General features: G+C 38.8%; 1 protein-coding gene across 7 annotated transcripts in view; it reads right to left on the minus strand.

Moving 5' to 3' along the window:
- Positions 1 to 528: 528 nt before the first annotated feature.
- Phactr2 (phosphatase and actin regulator 2) overlaps positions 529 to 16442 on the minus strand; it is a 256136-nt gene continuing 240222 nt past the window's right edge. For 4 of the 7 annotated variants that reach the window (XM_047557219.1, XM_047557225.1, XM_047557222.1 and 1 more), the window contains 2 exons: positions 12896 to 12972; positions 529 to 1953 (listed from right to left, as the gene is read on the minus strand). In XM_047557219.1, the coding sequence (XP_047413175.1) occupies positions 1938 to 1953; positions 12896 to 12972 (93 nt within the window). In that variant the 3' untranslated portion in view covers positions 529 to 1937. Of the gene's footprint in view, positions 1954 to 12891; positions 12973 to 16442 lie in introns of those variants that run through there. The other 3 variants (XM_047557220.1, XM_047557226.1, XM_047557224.1) reach the window with 1 other exon arrangement.

The following is a 16442-nucleotide window of genomic DNA, read 5'->3' on the forward strand; positions in this document are numbered from 1 at the left end:
GCCACAGATTTGGGCATGCGGAAACATTTTTTTCAAAGCAAGGTATGTCTTATTCTATTAGTGAAAAGACAGCAATAAGGAAAGCAGGCTTATATATTAATGCACACAGCTGACTTCAGCAAGAGGTACTATAATGCTGGTTACTTTTCTTATTTATAAAATGGTCCCGGCTCTTTACAGTTGGACAACTGGGGTCAATATTTTAAAATTTTAAAATAAAATCACCCAATTTCAAGTGGTTCTTTAAAATACCAATGAATGGTAGGATCAAAATTTATCTGGCAGATTAAATGCTTACTTTGGAGTTGAAATTGAAAATTAGAATCTTCCACATTTCAAACCAGAAACAATTCAGAAAATTCTCATCATCCAAACTCTAAAGAATAATATAACCTCTAGTTAGGTCTTGCCTCCTTGTTATACATTTTTTTCTAACAGAAGGGACACAAAACAACTGTGAAAGAACAATTCAATGCAAGGTGGTATTGACATAAGGTCAATGCATTTGGGAGCAGAATTCATTCTGGGCTTGGGCCTGTCTCCATGAAAAAGATCGATTCTGTCATAGAGGTTTTTTTTTTTTTTCTCTCTTTAAAATGTAAACAATACTGACTTCAGGATCATAGGGAAATCTGTGATTTTCACCTCACTGATCCTCTGGCTTTGAAAGTAAATACTGTATTTATGGATGTAGTCTACAGTCTCAATACACATGATGAGGTTTTCCTCCCATACAACTTAGCAGAATTTCCTGTGTTCTTTAAGCATTGGGGTATTTTTTTTTTCTATTCATGTGCTTTTATTTATTTATTAATTTTTTAAATAGCAGCAACCCATCTTCTTCTTCCTTCTTTTTTTTTTTTTTTTTTTTTTTTAATGCAGCACTGAAAAATAACTGGTCCTTTGCCCCCGCCTCCGAACTAACAGCAGGCAGCACACACTTGTACATTGCTTACATTTTAACTTTGGAGTCAGGTTTTTAAAAGGGTGTCGTGATTGTCGATACTATCTTTTTTGGATTAAGTAGGTTGCTTGACTCTAGAGATAATAAGATAGGGAAAGGTCAAAAGAATTATTTCTAAAGCTTATGACAGATTTATACAGCTGTATTATATCTGACTTTATGTCCAGTCCTGTTATCCATGTGGAGGGCTGGTACACTAGGAAAGGAATATAAAAAAAATGTCAAATGTGAACAGCCATGCTACTTAAAGCATGCAATTTGTGTAAGCATGCTTGGTCAGAGTCAATAGAAACCTCTTGTATTTAAGAAAAAGATGAATGAAAACATTCAGACGTTTCTGGCAACTGGATTCACTGGCACAACATAAAATACTGGTACTATACTGTACCAACTTAATGGTGAAACAAGAATATTCTAGAATCAAGTCTTTAAGGAATCCACAGGGGTGATTAGATTCCCAAATCCCTTAGTAAGTTCTCAGTTACCAAATGCTTACTTCGAAAATACATATATGCTTCAATTTTCTCTCTTCTTCATTAACATAATGAAATATTTTTCTCTTTCTTTCTGAGTTTCTACTACCACCCCTTTCTGGTGCCCAGCAATTCCAATCTCCATTTTTCTTTCACACGCACGCAAGACATTTGGCTTTCTGGTAGGGAGTCAGCGATTGTCTTCTGCTCATCTTCTGTGATTAAAACTCCTGATGAGGACCAGCTGATGTAACCATAGTGCCCCTTACCATCAATACACATTCTGGGCAGCAAGGCTCACTGCTGTCTCCTTTGCTTGTTGGCCCCTCTGGGCCGTATGGGTGAGGAGCACTTTCGAACAAAGCCGAGTCACAAGCTTCCTTCACCACAGGTTAAACGGAAACACACGCATTCAAATCTCAGTGCAACATCAGATTTTCAGGAAGAAGGACTTCCCTAAAAGGCGCTCAATTGATGTTTCCAAATTCTTCTGCACTTGATTATGGACGATGAAACCTGGAAGAAGAAAAGAAACTCTAAGTCCATGGTCCCAGAAGCACTCTACCTTTGGGGAACTAAAGGAGGGGAAGCAATGTTTATAATGAAAGGCAGCGTTAGGTGTCCCGCGACTGAAAACTGTCACAATGTTATGTTGGAAAGCAGAGACAATCCCTATATAAAAGATGGTAGTTACATCATTCAGGTCATGGAATATTCAAGGCAAAACATCACCATCCTTGATGGGTGGGTTCTAACCCATATTAAGCAGAATGAGATGTGTCACAAAAGGATTTGGTTACATCTAGTCTGTAGTATCAAAAGAAAACAACAGTTCACTATTCTATTAGCTTCAGTCTTTCATTGGCTCCTGCAGGTGACTCCAAACTCACTTTCCATACCTGAACTTCCAAATGCCTACTGGGCATTCCCACCCAGATAGTCCAAGGTAACATATCCAGCATGTCTGCAGCTACACAAAGTTTTTCTTGTTAACCTGCGTTTGCACTTTCTATCTGGTTTAATGTTCTACTTTAAAAAGTACTTTTAGCCTAGAAACCTCAGGCTTGCAATTCGTTCCTCTCCTTCACCCATCAATCCCAGCCCTGCCTCCACAGCCCATCTATGAACTACGAAAGCTCTTGCCATCTTCTACTGGCACCGCTTTAGTGGTCTGCTTGCTAGTCAGCCAGTGGCTTCATTTCCCTCCACGCGAATTTCTGAACATTGCTGAATTTTTGTAGACCTGTACTTTTGAACATGCCATTCCTACTACTGCAATTCCTTCCCTTCATGGTCAATCTGTTTTCATTGTCAAGATCAAGGTCAAACACCTTCTTCTCCATAAAGCCTTCTCTGATCCAGCTCTTCAGACTAGTTCTGTGATTCACATTTATACAACTCAATTTGGCATTGTCCCATTTTCTACAATCTCATGCTCATCTACCCTGAGGAACCAGTCTTCTAACTGATTTTTCTGTCTAGACTCTACCTATCAAACCCTGCACCGTCACTAGCATTATCATTAGGAAATATCGATCCTGCTATTCTAGTTTATTTATTTATTTATTTACAAGAATTGCATTGTTCCTCATTCTCTACAAAATAAAATTTAAATTTCTTGGACTGGTGATCCAGGTCTTTCAGAATGTAGCCCAACCCATGTTTCTAGCTAGATCTCTCTTTAGTACTATTTCTCAATGTGCTAAGTTCTAATCTTTTGCCCCCCAAAGGCTTTTGTGCTCATATTCTTTCCTCCACCCTCATCTTTCTTCCATCTCCACTCTGTATGATCTCACTCTCTGAGGTTCCCAATTTCCCTTTCCTCCACCTCTCAGGGAGGCATGAATCACTCCCTCTTCTGTGCTTCTATGACCTTTGGTTTGCGCCAGTTATTTATCACACTGAGGTCTCTGTGCAGGAGGGCCTGTGCTAATGGGCCATGGAAAGCTGAGCAGAGGACTGTTTTCATTTGCTTTCACATATACCATCTGGCACGTGGTATATCTTAATACATGCTGCTATTTTGAATCAAAGCACTAAGAAATAAAAAATTAAAGACATAAGAAGAGAAACAAGACAAGCTGTAGGTTGATAGCTGGAGAAGCTGTCTTGTGGATGCAGGGGATGTCTTACATTACTTCAGTATGTTTAACTTCCAAAAATCAAAATAAAAACAAGATACACCAAGCTTTCCAAAACCGGCAAATAAGTTATGGCTAAAGCAGGAATGTGACTCTTTGGAGTTCAATTTTTAACTCTTCCGCTGGCCATGCTGTTGGGCAGATGGGTGGCCTCCATAAACAGACATTGCTGTGTGGTCACCTGGGCTGCCTCTGCTGTCTGGCCATGCACAGTTCTTCCTCCCTCAGGAGCCGTGCAATAGGCACCAGCTCACTTCCATTGGGGGTGGTGAGCTCTTCTGTTCCCCTAGCAGCAGATAGCTAGGTTCCTCTTGTTGCTTAAATCACATTAACATGTCTCATTTTTTTAAATGACTCTTTTTGGGGATGACCCCCTTGTCCTTTTCACAGTGTCCTGTTTATTGTTTTCACAGTACTTCAAACTGAAATGACTGTTTACTTGCTAATGATTTGTCTCTCACCACAACATAACCACCTGAGGACAAGGACCTCATATAGTGTGTTCTAAATTCCCAGGCTCCAAACACAGTCTGGCTCACTCTGTGTGCTAGGAACCGTTTGTTCAAAGCACAAACAACTGAATGCACATCACAGGGGCATTTAGAAGATGATTTGATAATTCTTTCTTTTGTGTGTGTGTGTTGCTGGGGATGGAACCCAGTTTTGCAAATGCTAGGCAAGTGCTCTACCACTTACGCTTGTAAGTCCCTTGATAACTCTCTCTATAAATAATTTTATATAACTGGAGTCAATTGTAAATCCCCTAACTTAATTATAAGCAAATGCATACTAATACATGATAACTCATCTGACAGGACGTTCCAAAATGCTTTCTGGAAGGGTCAACCACAAACTAAAGAAAAATATGGAAATTCCATAACAAATATTTCAAAAGAGCAAGTGAAAACTTCTTAAATCAAACTTTTCATATAAAATGGAAAGAGAGGCAGAAAATAATAACAATAGCTAACATTTACCAATGCTGGCCACAAATCCAAGTGCCATGCATACATACATCACCTCATTTAATCCTCAGAACAACCCTATGAGGTAAGGACTCCTGTTCCCCTTTGTACAGATGTGGAAACTGAGGCCTAGGGATGCCAAGTCATTTGCCAAGGGCAGAGAGCTCATAAGTGGAGGTGCTAGCCTGTGCCCGCCTGGAATTCTAGTGACTTGGGAGGATGAGGCAGGAGGATCACAAGTTCAAAGCTAGCCTCAGCAACTCAGTGAGACCCTAAGCAACTCATGAGACACTGTCTCTAAATAAACTCCAGAAAAGGGCTCAGTGGTTAAGTGCCCCTGGGTTCAATTCCTGGTACCAAAAAAAAAAAAAAAAAAAAAAAAAAAAAGGAGGTGCTAGGCTCTAGATGCTTTTCTGTTTTTTGCCAGGCGCAGGGGTGGCGGGGGTGTTGGGGGAAGGCACTGTGGATTGAACTCAGGAGCACTTAGTCACTGAGCCACATCCCAGCCCTTTTTTATATTTTATTTAGAGACCGGGTCTCTCTAAGTTGCTTCAGGGCCTCGCTAAGTTGCTGAGGCTGGCTTTGGACTTGCAATCCTCCTGCTTCAGGCTCTGGAGTCACTGGAATTACAGGCATGTGCCACCACATCCAGACAGACTATTCTTAACCAACATGAAAGTACAGATTAAAAAGTGCCCCAATCTGCACTTTCATTCAAAAGAATTTAGTGCTTCTGGAAAGGCAACTAGTTGGATTTCTACATCTATCAAGTTTTGATCAATTTTGTCTAGAGAAGAATCTTTTTCCCCATCTCCAACCTAAGCTTTGCTACAAGTGTTTCCAAAACATCCACCTTTCTCCACAAAAGGGAATCAACGGGAATGGGCTATTCTCAAAATTTTTTATAATAAGTAGAGAAGTAAATTCAGCCTTATCCTGGGGTTGAAACCAGCAGTACCCCTCCCTCTGAGGAAGACACATGCGCATTGTCCATGCCACATGAAGGAGCAGGAGCCCTGGGAGCCCCACACACAAGATAAATTGTACTTCCAGGATCGTCATCCTGGGCGCCATCAGTCTCTCTCTCTAATCTCCATCTTCTCTAGGAATTAAAAAGTTCATCTAATTTAGCTGGCCTCTGCATACCAGACATTCCACAATGTCCTCATCTTCAGATGTTCTTTGGTCCTGGATTCAAAGGACAAGTGGGGGTAAACTTGGCATACACTGTTTTCCCTTCCATCCCATCGGTGATGTCTTTGGGATGAAGAGGTAAACACAGAATTAGTTTGGGCAATCAAGCAAGTAGTCAGTGGACTGGAAGAGATAATCTTCTAAAGCCCTGCATTTTCCTGGAAAGCATTCTGCTTTTAGATTTCCAAAACTAGCAAGTACACTAACAGACCTTTTTTTTCTTCTTCTTCTTCTTTTTCTTTTCCTGCAGACATCATTTGCCCAGGGACTGCAGTAGATAATGAGCCCCACAGCCTGGGTTGCATGGAAAGATGACACCCACAGTCTCAAGGGCTGGCTCAGAGAAGGAGGTGACCAACTGATACTGTGAATGCAATAAGATGCTGACAAAACCCAGGGTCAGAGCTGCAGCCTTCTACATAGATTGCCCAGATTTGGTAAAACAAACAACTCATGTCTTTTCTGCTCTGTCTGCTCAGAAAAAGTATATTTATACCCTGTTAAATTAGGCAGCTTATCTTCAAATTCAGTTCTAAAATTTATGGTTGGAAGTAATGGAAATGCAAACTATCCTTAAGTGTGTTCCTACTCAGCAGTTTGCATTCATTTAAAAATATAAGTTCAGCATTACCTCCTGAGAAGTTTGCCTATCTGACAGAATGACAGTTTTGGCTTTAGTCTTCAAGTTGGCGGAGCAATAAATAGATTTACTATGCCCTAAGGATACTTAAGCTTTTTGTCCACGCTCTTTTCAGAACTTTCCTGAGACTCAAATGTGAACTTATCTATATTTTCTTCTTCTTTTTAATACTGCAATACATTTTTCTTATTTTCATACTGTCGTGAAGGAAATGCTATTTTTAAGTAATGAGATTCAGTTAAGGATAATGACTTCCCTAAAGATGGATTCTCTACAACTTAATTTTTAAGAATTTACTTGTCTTCCTGTAAATCCATTTAGACACTATAAAAACATAATGACTCACAAACGTAAAATATTACTTTGTCATACTTCCCTATTTGATATATGCATATATCTTGAATAATCAATTATCTATCTATCTATCTATCTATTTATTTATTTTTGCCGTGCTGGGCATGGAACCCAGGACCTCACTCATGCCGATCAAGGGCTCCACCTCTGGGCTACATCCCCAGCCCCTCACTCTCTCTCTTCAGTAGTTTCACTGTCATCCCACATATACTTATGGAAACCAAATGGAGAGGCTCTCCTAAACCACAGCTCCTGTTCCACTTGAAAGGTCACACCACATGTTGGCCAGGCTCCTCTTTAGTCTTGAGGCAGCCCTCTCATTCCTCTGTGCAGGACCCCGCAACAAATTTTAATTGTGGTCCCAAGTGTAGTTCCTGCAGTGTCAAAATCTGATAAGCTATTCTTATCTAGCAGCTGAAAGAGTGGTTTACTTTATCTGTAAATCCACATAGGACAGTAATGTCTAAAGAAAGAAGAGAACGAGATAACTGCTTTAAACTGCATCTATATGTATGTGTGTACAATTATCTTACATTAGAAATGTTTCAAAAATAGAGAAAAGGAAAAATCCCCCTAATTCTATAATAAACCATGAAGAGTTCTGGATGTCATTTTCTAATCTTTTTCTGTGCATCTGAATTTTAAATATACCACTGTTAATTATGCATCCAGTCAATATCCTGACTTTCCCACTTGACATGATGCCAATGACCTCTGGAGACCTACTTTAACTCTAAGAGCTTCAACTCAATGATTCTATGAGTCTGTGTAATATCCCTTATTATAATAAGCAAGTGATTTATAAGATAATAAAATTATATATAAATATTTCAAAGTACTTTATATACTGTAAAATATTATTTACAAAATTAAAGTTTTTTTTTTACAGTGATATTCTCTTGAGTTTCAATCTGAATCATACTAATTCATAAAAATTTGTAGAGCTGGGGTTGTGGCTCAGTGATAGAGCGCTTGTCTGGCACAGGCGAGGCATTGGGTTTGATCCTTAATTAATTAAGAAGTTAATTAATTAATTAATTAAAGGTATGGTGTCCATCTACAACTAAAAACATTTTGGAAAATAGACTATCCAGAAGAAGATAAAAATTACTCATCTTACAACTGAGCTAGAATCATTTAAAAATTTAGTTTTTAAGTAAGATTTGACCTTTCATGTAGTTTGTCTTTACAATTTAGGGAATTATTTTATATTTAGAAATTCCATTTATTATGGAAAGGACAGTGGCCTTTGTTTGTCATGGTGGTCTCTTTAAAAAATGCAATGACCCTATCTGATATATACCTGACTGTTCAAGTTGATTTTGGGGTTTTGAGCAGTGGGCTAAAAGGTCAGCTGGGGGTTAGAATATCCAGGATGTGGCCAGATGAGCAGCCACCTGAGGTTACAGCTTGGAACCTAGCAGTTCGCAGGACCAACTCTGTGGCAGGCACTTGAGCCCACTCTTGCAGCAAGGACCTCCATCCATTCCAATTCCAGGGAGTTATCTGGAAAACACTCCAGCTGAGGGAATGACATCAAAGATCACTACCATTCTTCATCAACACAGATCAAAAGTGCCATAAAAAGTGTTCTCAGAGGGCGGTCTCAGAGACTTCTTCTCCGTGCACCGACCTTACTGGGAGGGTCACAATATTAGTGCCAGCACAGGATTTGAGACAAGTCACCACAATGAGATCCTCACTTACAGAAATGAGGACTTAGGGAATGAATCTTCAATTTTTCTTTTAAGTGTTTTTGACTAGGTAAAACATTCTTATGTTTCAAAAACTTGAAAGGTTCCAAAGGGTAAGTAGTGGGAAGTCTCCCTTCCATGCCTGCCACGATCACCAGACTTCCTCCCTAGAGGCAAGCAATGCTATCAGCTTTTCGTGTATCTTTCCAAAGATACAGAAACAAAGGAAGTTATATATGGGAATGGATCCATCCAGGGCTCCCTGATACATCCTGTGTGGGAGCTGTCACTGGATGCAGAGGTGCATGAGCAGAAGCAGCAGAGCTGTCTCAACCCAATTATTAACCACCTCAAATCTGCAGGGAGCTCAGAGATTTAGGTTTTGAAGGGAAGGCTTACTTGGTATAAAAAGATAAATTCTGGCACTAATTAGAAGAAAGAAGAGTTGCTGTGTATCTAGGTTGCATTTAAAGACTAGGTAATGATTCATGGTGTGTTTATACCCCCAAGGGCGGCTGGTGCTAAGAGTAGCACTATCTTTTACATGAGCAATTTTCTAAATGTAAAAGATTACCATATTTTTGTATTATTTGGTTAGAAACAGAAGCATTTCCCTCATTTTTTTTCTCTTTAAAGAAATACTGAAAACAATTTGAAAACTATAAGTACGATTTTTGTCTTCAAAGCCAAAAATATTTCCCCACTGGAAAGCAACTCTAATGATGTCATATAAACTAATGGAAAAATAGCAGTAGACATTTGCTTTACTGCCAAGTTTTGAAGGCTACTTAAGCAAGGCATATTTATTTTGGTGATATGAATATTTAATTTTTCCTTATCTGGAAAGACATTTTAAAGAGTGTTAATCAATATTGTTTTTGGAAATCTTTTAAAGTTTACCTTTGATATCAGCAGTTATCTCCCAAAGCTTATTCTACTTGCATCTATTAATATTTACTTAAACACTAAGGATATCAACAGTCTATTTTATTAACAAGCATAGTCTAAATTTCTTTAAATGAGTAAATATAGAGAAATAGCCAATAGATTTATTTTTTTAGTAATGGGGATTGAACCCAGGGTTGCTTAACCACTGAGCTACATCTCCAGACAATTTTATTTTTTATTTTGAGATAGGGTCTTGCTAAGTTGCTGAGGCTGCCTTTGAACTCACAATCCTCCTGCCTCAGCCTCCTGAGCTGCTAGGATTACAGATGTGTGCCACTACGCCCAGCAGTCAGTAGAATTTTTTGGAGGTGAAAAAAATATCCCATCAGCTATAAAAACACTACAAATCTATGCTAATTAAACAGTGACGCAGTAGGGATGGACAAATAGTTCATTAGAACATAATAAGAAATTCAGAAATTGACTGACATATACATTATAAAAAAAGGATTTCACATCGAGGGGGAAATTAATGGTATTGAGACAACACACTATTTATTCAGGAAACAGTAAAGTTGGTTTACTCTCTTGAATCATATACATAAATAAATGTCCAATGGATAAAAGTTCTAAGCATAAAAAAGCATAAAGCATATAAAAAAGTTGAAATAAGTAGTTTTATAATCTTGGTCTCCTTCCACAAGACAATCAATGAAGTAAAAAGTAACATGGAAAGACATGAATATGCAAAATTTAAACAAAAATCATTTAAAAATTCTCAAGGTTAACAACAGATTGGAAAAAAATACCAAGGCATTTATATTCAAAGGGCCAATATCTATAATATCTAAGGGGATTTTACTAATTCACATAAAAATGACAACCCCTCCCCCAAATTGGTCAAAGGTTTTGAATAAGCACATCAAAAATAAAAATGTTCAGTAAACATAAGTAAAGATGTCCAATTTCACAGAAATCAAACAGAATATTATTGTTTATCCTTTAGAATATAAATCTTCCAACCACTCCCCAAATGCTGACTAGTGGGAGTAAGTGGCTTGGCATGCTCAACAACTATGGGTCAGGAACATAACAGAACAGTATCTTTTGGAAATGTAAAAAAAAAAAAAAAAAAAATCCAAACACTTAGTGAATCTATTAATGGGTCTAATACAGAAATACTGGTATGTGCGCCTAGAGATACATGTGCAAAGTCAAGGTAGCAGTGTTTGATAATGAAAACCCGAAACCCCCATAAACATCCATCAATCACGTAACTGTTGAATAATTTATTGTACATTATCTATGAGATGCCACTGAGTCATTCATATGAGTTCGATATACACTAATATGGAAGAACTTTCTAGATGCTGTGTTCGTGCATGAGAGGGTGCATGTAAACACGTGTGTACACACACTTCTACTATATACATAGATGCACAGAAACATGTCTGGAAGGATTTACCTCAAGCCTGTACTAGTGCTTCCCTCGGGGAATGGAAGTGGGTTTCATTGTTAAACGTGATAAACTTTTGTACTACCTGAATCCTTAATTAAAATATGTTCTCTTTCTACATCAAAATACACATATTAAAAAGGAAATGACCCCGACTTCTCCCAGTATCTACTTTTGGTATATTTGTTTACATCGTTTAATAGATTAGGAGGAACACCTTTCAGTATAAATACTTTTCGTAAAATGAGAAATTCACAAAAAATGCATTGTTTTTTATTTGGTTATTGTCTGTTGTAATTTTTCCTCACATTGTGCTATTAAATGAAAATAAGATTATCAGAGACCATCCTGAATGACAAAGAGTGGGCTGAGGGCAGTCACTGTAGCTCAGGGGTCAGGTCTGAAGGACATGAGCACAAGCCATTTGCCAATTACCCAGAGACCCTTGCCAGCTCAGTGTCACATAAATATTCCACCCCTTTCTTATGATCAACTTTACTGAGAAGTACAACTTCAGGTGTCTCATTTTAGCATGAACTTTTCCTGACCCCAGAAGAGGCAGGGAGAATATAAGTCTGGTTGTTACTAGTCTAAGAGTGGATTATAATAGGAGAGAGCTCTTGAAGAGGGAAAATCCACACTTCAAGATGGCAGAAGTCCCTGTGTGCAAACACAAACAGGATCTAAGAGGAAACAGACAAATGAAGAAGCAATGTCCCTTAGACACAGGGGAGTTTCTTCTGTACATTAGACTAACATATGAGGAACTGTTCACCACGAGCTCTGTAGTAGGGGTTTGCTATTAAATACCGAGTTCACTGCTACTTCCTTTTCCCAGCACCAAGTGCCCCCACACCACCAGGAACCACTGCAGGAACAGGAGCATCATGACGTATGGCTGCCCTACAGAGGTGTTTCTAGTTTACAGCAGCTTTTGTTCTCTGAAAAGATAGAACGTGGCCTCCCTTATGTAAGCATCTGTCCTGGTATCTTTTAACATTAATTCAATTTGAGGATTTGATTTCTGTGCAAGTTTTTAGGAATACACCTGTTACAGAGAGCAAAGCATATATACCTGTGAGAGAGAAATTAATAGGACACCTGAGATGAGTGGGGATCAGACAATATGGTCACTCATGTTGGTCCCTTCTGGTTTTAGTCGTCTGTGAAGTTGAAGGGCTCTGGGAGGACAAACAGTCGGATTATAGTTGTTATAGTCTGGATCTTAAGTGTTCTCCAAAGGCCCCTGTATTAAAAACTTGGTGCTCGGCTTGGTCCTAAGTAGGTGGTGGTGGAAGTTTTAAGAGTGAGGTCTTGGGGTAGGTCTTCCAGTTTCTGAGAGAAAGCCATTCAGGGGTTGTGGGATTCTAGTATCTTCCTGTCTCTCTTCTGCTCCCCAGCCAGGAGGTGAATGGTTTTGACACTTGCTGCCACCATGACATGCTGTCTCTCTACAGGCTCAAAAGCAATGGGGCCCACAAATCATGGGTTCACACATCCAAATCTGTAGGCCAAAATAAACTTTTTCTCTTTATAAGTTGATTATCTCAGGTATTTGTTATAGTAATGGGAAACTAACCTAACAGTCATCTGTGGTACCAGAGAAACTGGATTCCCATGCTAAGCTGTACCATTTGAAAATTCAGTTTCTATCCTAAATAATGTCTACTGTGAGCCCAAGGTGACACATATGTGCCCACACTGACTGTCACCAGCATCTGTTCTGGGCACAGAACTTTAAAAGCCTATTCAGGAGCAGAATGAACGATGTTGATACTTGTTTTTTGGCCCAGAAAATGAAACTAAAAAGGGAACAAAAATGTAGCCCTTAGGAATGATTCAGACTTCTTTGAAAGAAAAAAAATTAATTTTAGAAATTCTTATTCAGACTGGTTAGTTTCAGTGTTATTCATAATCTTATCTAGTCATATCTTCAAAACTGACTTACCGACTGTTAAGTCACCAGTGAAAGCAAAGAAGGATGAATATGGGAGAAGCAGAAATGTTCCTGAGAAGATTTTATGCTAAACTATTTATAATTTTTATTTGTGATTAAATAAGACCAAACATTAAATTTAACCATCTTAAGTATCTGCAATATGTTACGTTGCATTTTGACTACTTACCTTGTAAACTGTCGACTCTCTTCATGTACTTCCATTTCTGTGCTTTTAAATTCATTTAGTTCTTTCCTTATTGCTGCCTAAACAGGAAAAAAAAATAAGTAAACTGACTACTTAGGTCCCATATTTCCACAAGTGAATATAGCATCAATGAAACAGACATCCTTTTAAGAAATGTCCAGGACAAGGAATTCCTCATTTCCACCAGGTAAAGGTATAATAATAAATGTAATATCACATTATGGGTCAAGCATCCCTAATCTGAAGATCTGAAATTAGAAATGCTTAAAATCTGAAAGCTTTGGAGTGTCCATACCAAGGAACAAGTGGGAAATTCCACACCTGACCTCATGATCATCACAAAAAAATATTGCATGAAATGACCTTGGAGCTGGGTGTAGATGAAGCATAAGTGAATCGTGTTTAGATTTGGGTTCCATCCCCTTCATATCTCATTATATGTATGGAAATATTCCCAAGTATGAAAATTCTCAAACCAGAGAAACTTTTGGTCCCAAGCATTTCAGATGAGGGATATTTAAGGTGTAAAGTCAAACTAAAAGGAGGATCCACCTCTTCGAGTATCTTTGACAAAGAGCAGGGGAGGGGGCCCTTGGCTAGACTCATCCTCGGCCTGGGCCATGAGTCATACAGAATATCCCCCACCTCGATGACCACAAGAAAATGCCGGGCATGAGATTTTCTGAGAAACAGTATCAGATTCCTATGAAAGTTCTGCACTTAATACCGCCCACAGTAACATGGCTTTGACGAGCTGCCACAGAGCTACTGGGAAGGCAGTTGCTATTTATTCTTTAATATTGAAAGTTTAGATAAACAGAACTTGAAATTTCAGCACAGTGGGCAAAGCTGCTCAAGGAAAATATCAAATAAGATGCATTACTATTTAAAGAACACACAACCTGTGCCATGTAAACTTTGGTGGACAAAGAGGTGCCTATGCCATTCAGAGTGAAAAGCTGAGAAAGTTGTCAAAATGTTAACCTTGGTTATCCGTTAACGAACAGTGACTGGATCACACATGATTTTTGGTTTCAAGTTTTTGCTTATTTCCTCATTTTTCTATGAAGAATACCTTATTCAGGTTTTTTTTTTTTTTTTTTTTTTTTTTTTTCTTTTTAAAGTACTAATAAAATACCCCTGAAACCTCTAGGCAAAAATGGACTCTTCAGTCAAAACACAGAGTGACAATATAAACCACAGAGAGTGACTTTGCTGAGAGATAAGAAAATCTGCTTTGTGGTCGGAAAATAATGAATTTTAGAAAAGGGAAAAGACAGAAGAAGCCTGGAGGGCTCTCTCCCATCACCGATCACTGTGAACCCACAAGCTTCCCTCCAATGTGCCTTCCAGGGTTTTGTGTGAGTCCTGTTGACTCAGACGTCTCTTCTCCCCACAGTCACTCCTCAGCCCCTGTAGTTTCTATGGGGAACCTGGGAGTGGAACTGTGGTATAATTCACACTACTGATTTCTGGAATACCTAAAGAAAGCACAGAAATGTCTGTGTGCCTGTGTCCTCTGTGACATGACTGTAAAAACTGATTCAGAACCAGAAGCTGGAAAAACTGAAGATGCTCCATATCATTCACAATTCACATCTAGAAGTGGTGCTTCTTTGAAAGCAAGCATTTTAATTTGGATAGGAGCAGAAAATCCTGCCAATGTTCACTTTAAGTTTCTTCTCCAAATATGAGGTTTTATTCGAGCATGTGAAAAGCATTACACTTGCAGTCAGAAGACTTGGATTCTAGATCTGGCTGTCCTTCAATAGCAGTGTGGTCCTCAGCAAGTCACTTTGCTCCCAGGCCTCAGTTTTCCCATTGATGTGTTTTGGATAAGTGTTCCCCAAAGGTTCATGTGTTAAAAGTGTGTTCTTCAGGGTAGTGCTATTGGGAGATGGTGTGGACCTTCAGGAGGCAGGGCCTTATTGGGAGGTCCTTAGATCACTGGTGATATGCCTCCGAAGACTCTGGCCTATGTTTTGTTTGTTTTTTAGGCTCATGATATAAGTGGTTTGCTCCACCATGTACTATCCACCATTGTCATCTGGAGCCTCCACCAGAGGCCCAGATTCATGAGGTCACTTGATCTTGAACTGGATCCTCCAAAACTATGAGACAAAATAAACCTCTTCTCTTTATAATATAAGTGCCTCAGGTATTTTGTTACAGTGACAGAAAACTGACTATTATATTCACCTAGAAAATGCAAATGAGGATTCCTCACAATATTATGAGTATTAATCCAAGGACATATTTGAAAGTACTCTGTATACTGTAAAGCTATCAATAAAATTATTATGAGGCTTTCAAAAATAAATTATTTTGGTTTGTGACTGTGACTTATAATTCCTTCATTTTCATTTATAGGAAAACTGATTCCTAGAACCAGAAGCTGGAAAAACTGAAGATGCTCTACACCATTCACAATTCACATCTAAAATAAGTTCTTCCTTGAAAGGAAGAATTTTCATTTGAATAGGGCAAAAAGCCTGCCAATGTTCATTTTAAATTTCTACATACTCTAAATACTAGAGTTCAAGAAGATGTCACTGAAAAAGACTCAAAGATAAACAAGACAAAAGTCCTCACTTGCAATAGTAGGTTGCCTATTGTTCTAAGAGTTTGGCAAAGACCAATGAAAACATTCTGAGGAAATCGACTAGGATATGGAATTTAAAAACCAGTACAATTGTAAATTGTGTGCTATACATCCTTTATATTAATGAAATTTACGATCCTCTAATGACCATATACCTACACACTTTTTTTTTTTTCTGCAAAGAGTCAAACACTTATGGATGCATCCCTCATTTTCATCTGTAATGTGACCTTACCTTCCCTCATCAAGAGTGGAGTCTGGCTCTCTAGCCTTGAATCTGGGCGAGTCCTATAACTATTTCGAGTAACAAAACACAGATGAGGTGATACCTGTGTCTGTCACTCTGGGGTGTAGCCCTTTCCTAGCCTGGCACCTCTTGCTTCTTGGAAGCCCGCTACCATGTAAAAACATGTGACTACTCTCAGTACACCACCCTGGGAGAAATCCCAAGTACAAAGGCCTTGGAGGATGAGATGCTATGTAGACGGAGCAGGTGGTGGTCGGGGGAGAGAAGAGCAGATGGGGGATGAGACAGTAAGTGAGTGTACCAAGGCGCAAGAAGGCACAGGCATGTTACTGGAAGTGGAATCTAGCACTAGCATTGTACCGATGAGGATACCGTGCAGATCAGAAACAAGCCTCTGAGCTGGGCTAGTTCCCTCATCCTACCTCAAGTGAGCAAAATAAGAGTTTATTGGCTTTGGGTTGTTTGTTACAAAGCTGTAGTTAATGTGAATCCTATTCTATAATTTTTATCTTCTAGAAGATAAAATAGAGGCCTAGACACTCATGAGACCTGCTAGAGATCAAGTGGGCACTAAGTGACTAGGATAGGACCCCTACATAGGCCTTAGGTCCTACACACTTTCCAATAAAATGAGCTTCAAGATCTAGAACATCCAGACAATTGCCTCAGAGCTCCATGCT

Source organism: Sciurus carolinensis, chromosome 7 (assembly GCF_902686445.1).
Source record: "Sciurus carolinensis chromosome 7, mSciCar1.2, whole genome shotgun sequence".
In the NCBI taxonomy this organism is placed as follows: Eukaryota; Metazoa; Chordata; class Mammalia; order Rodentia; family Sciuridae; genus Sciurus; species Sciurus carolinensis.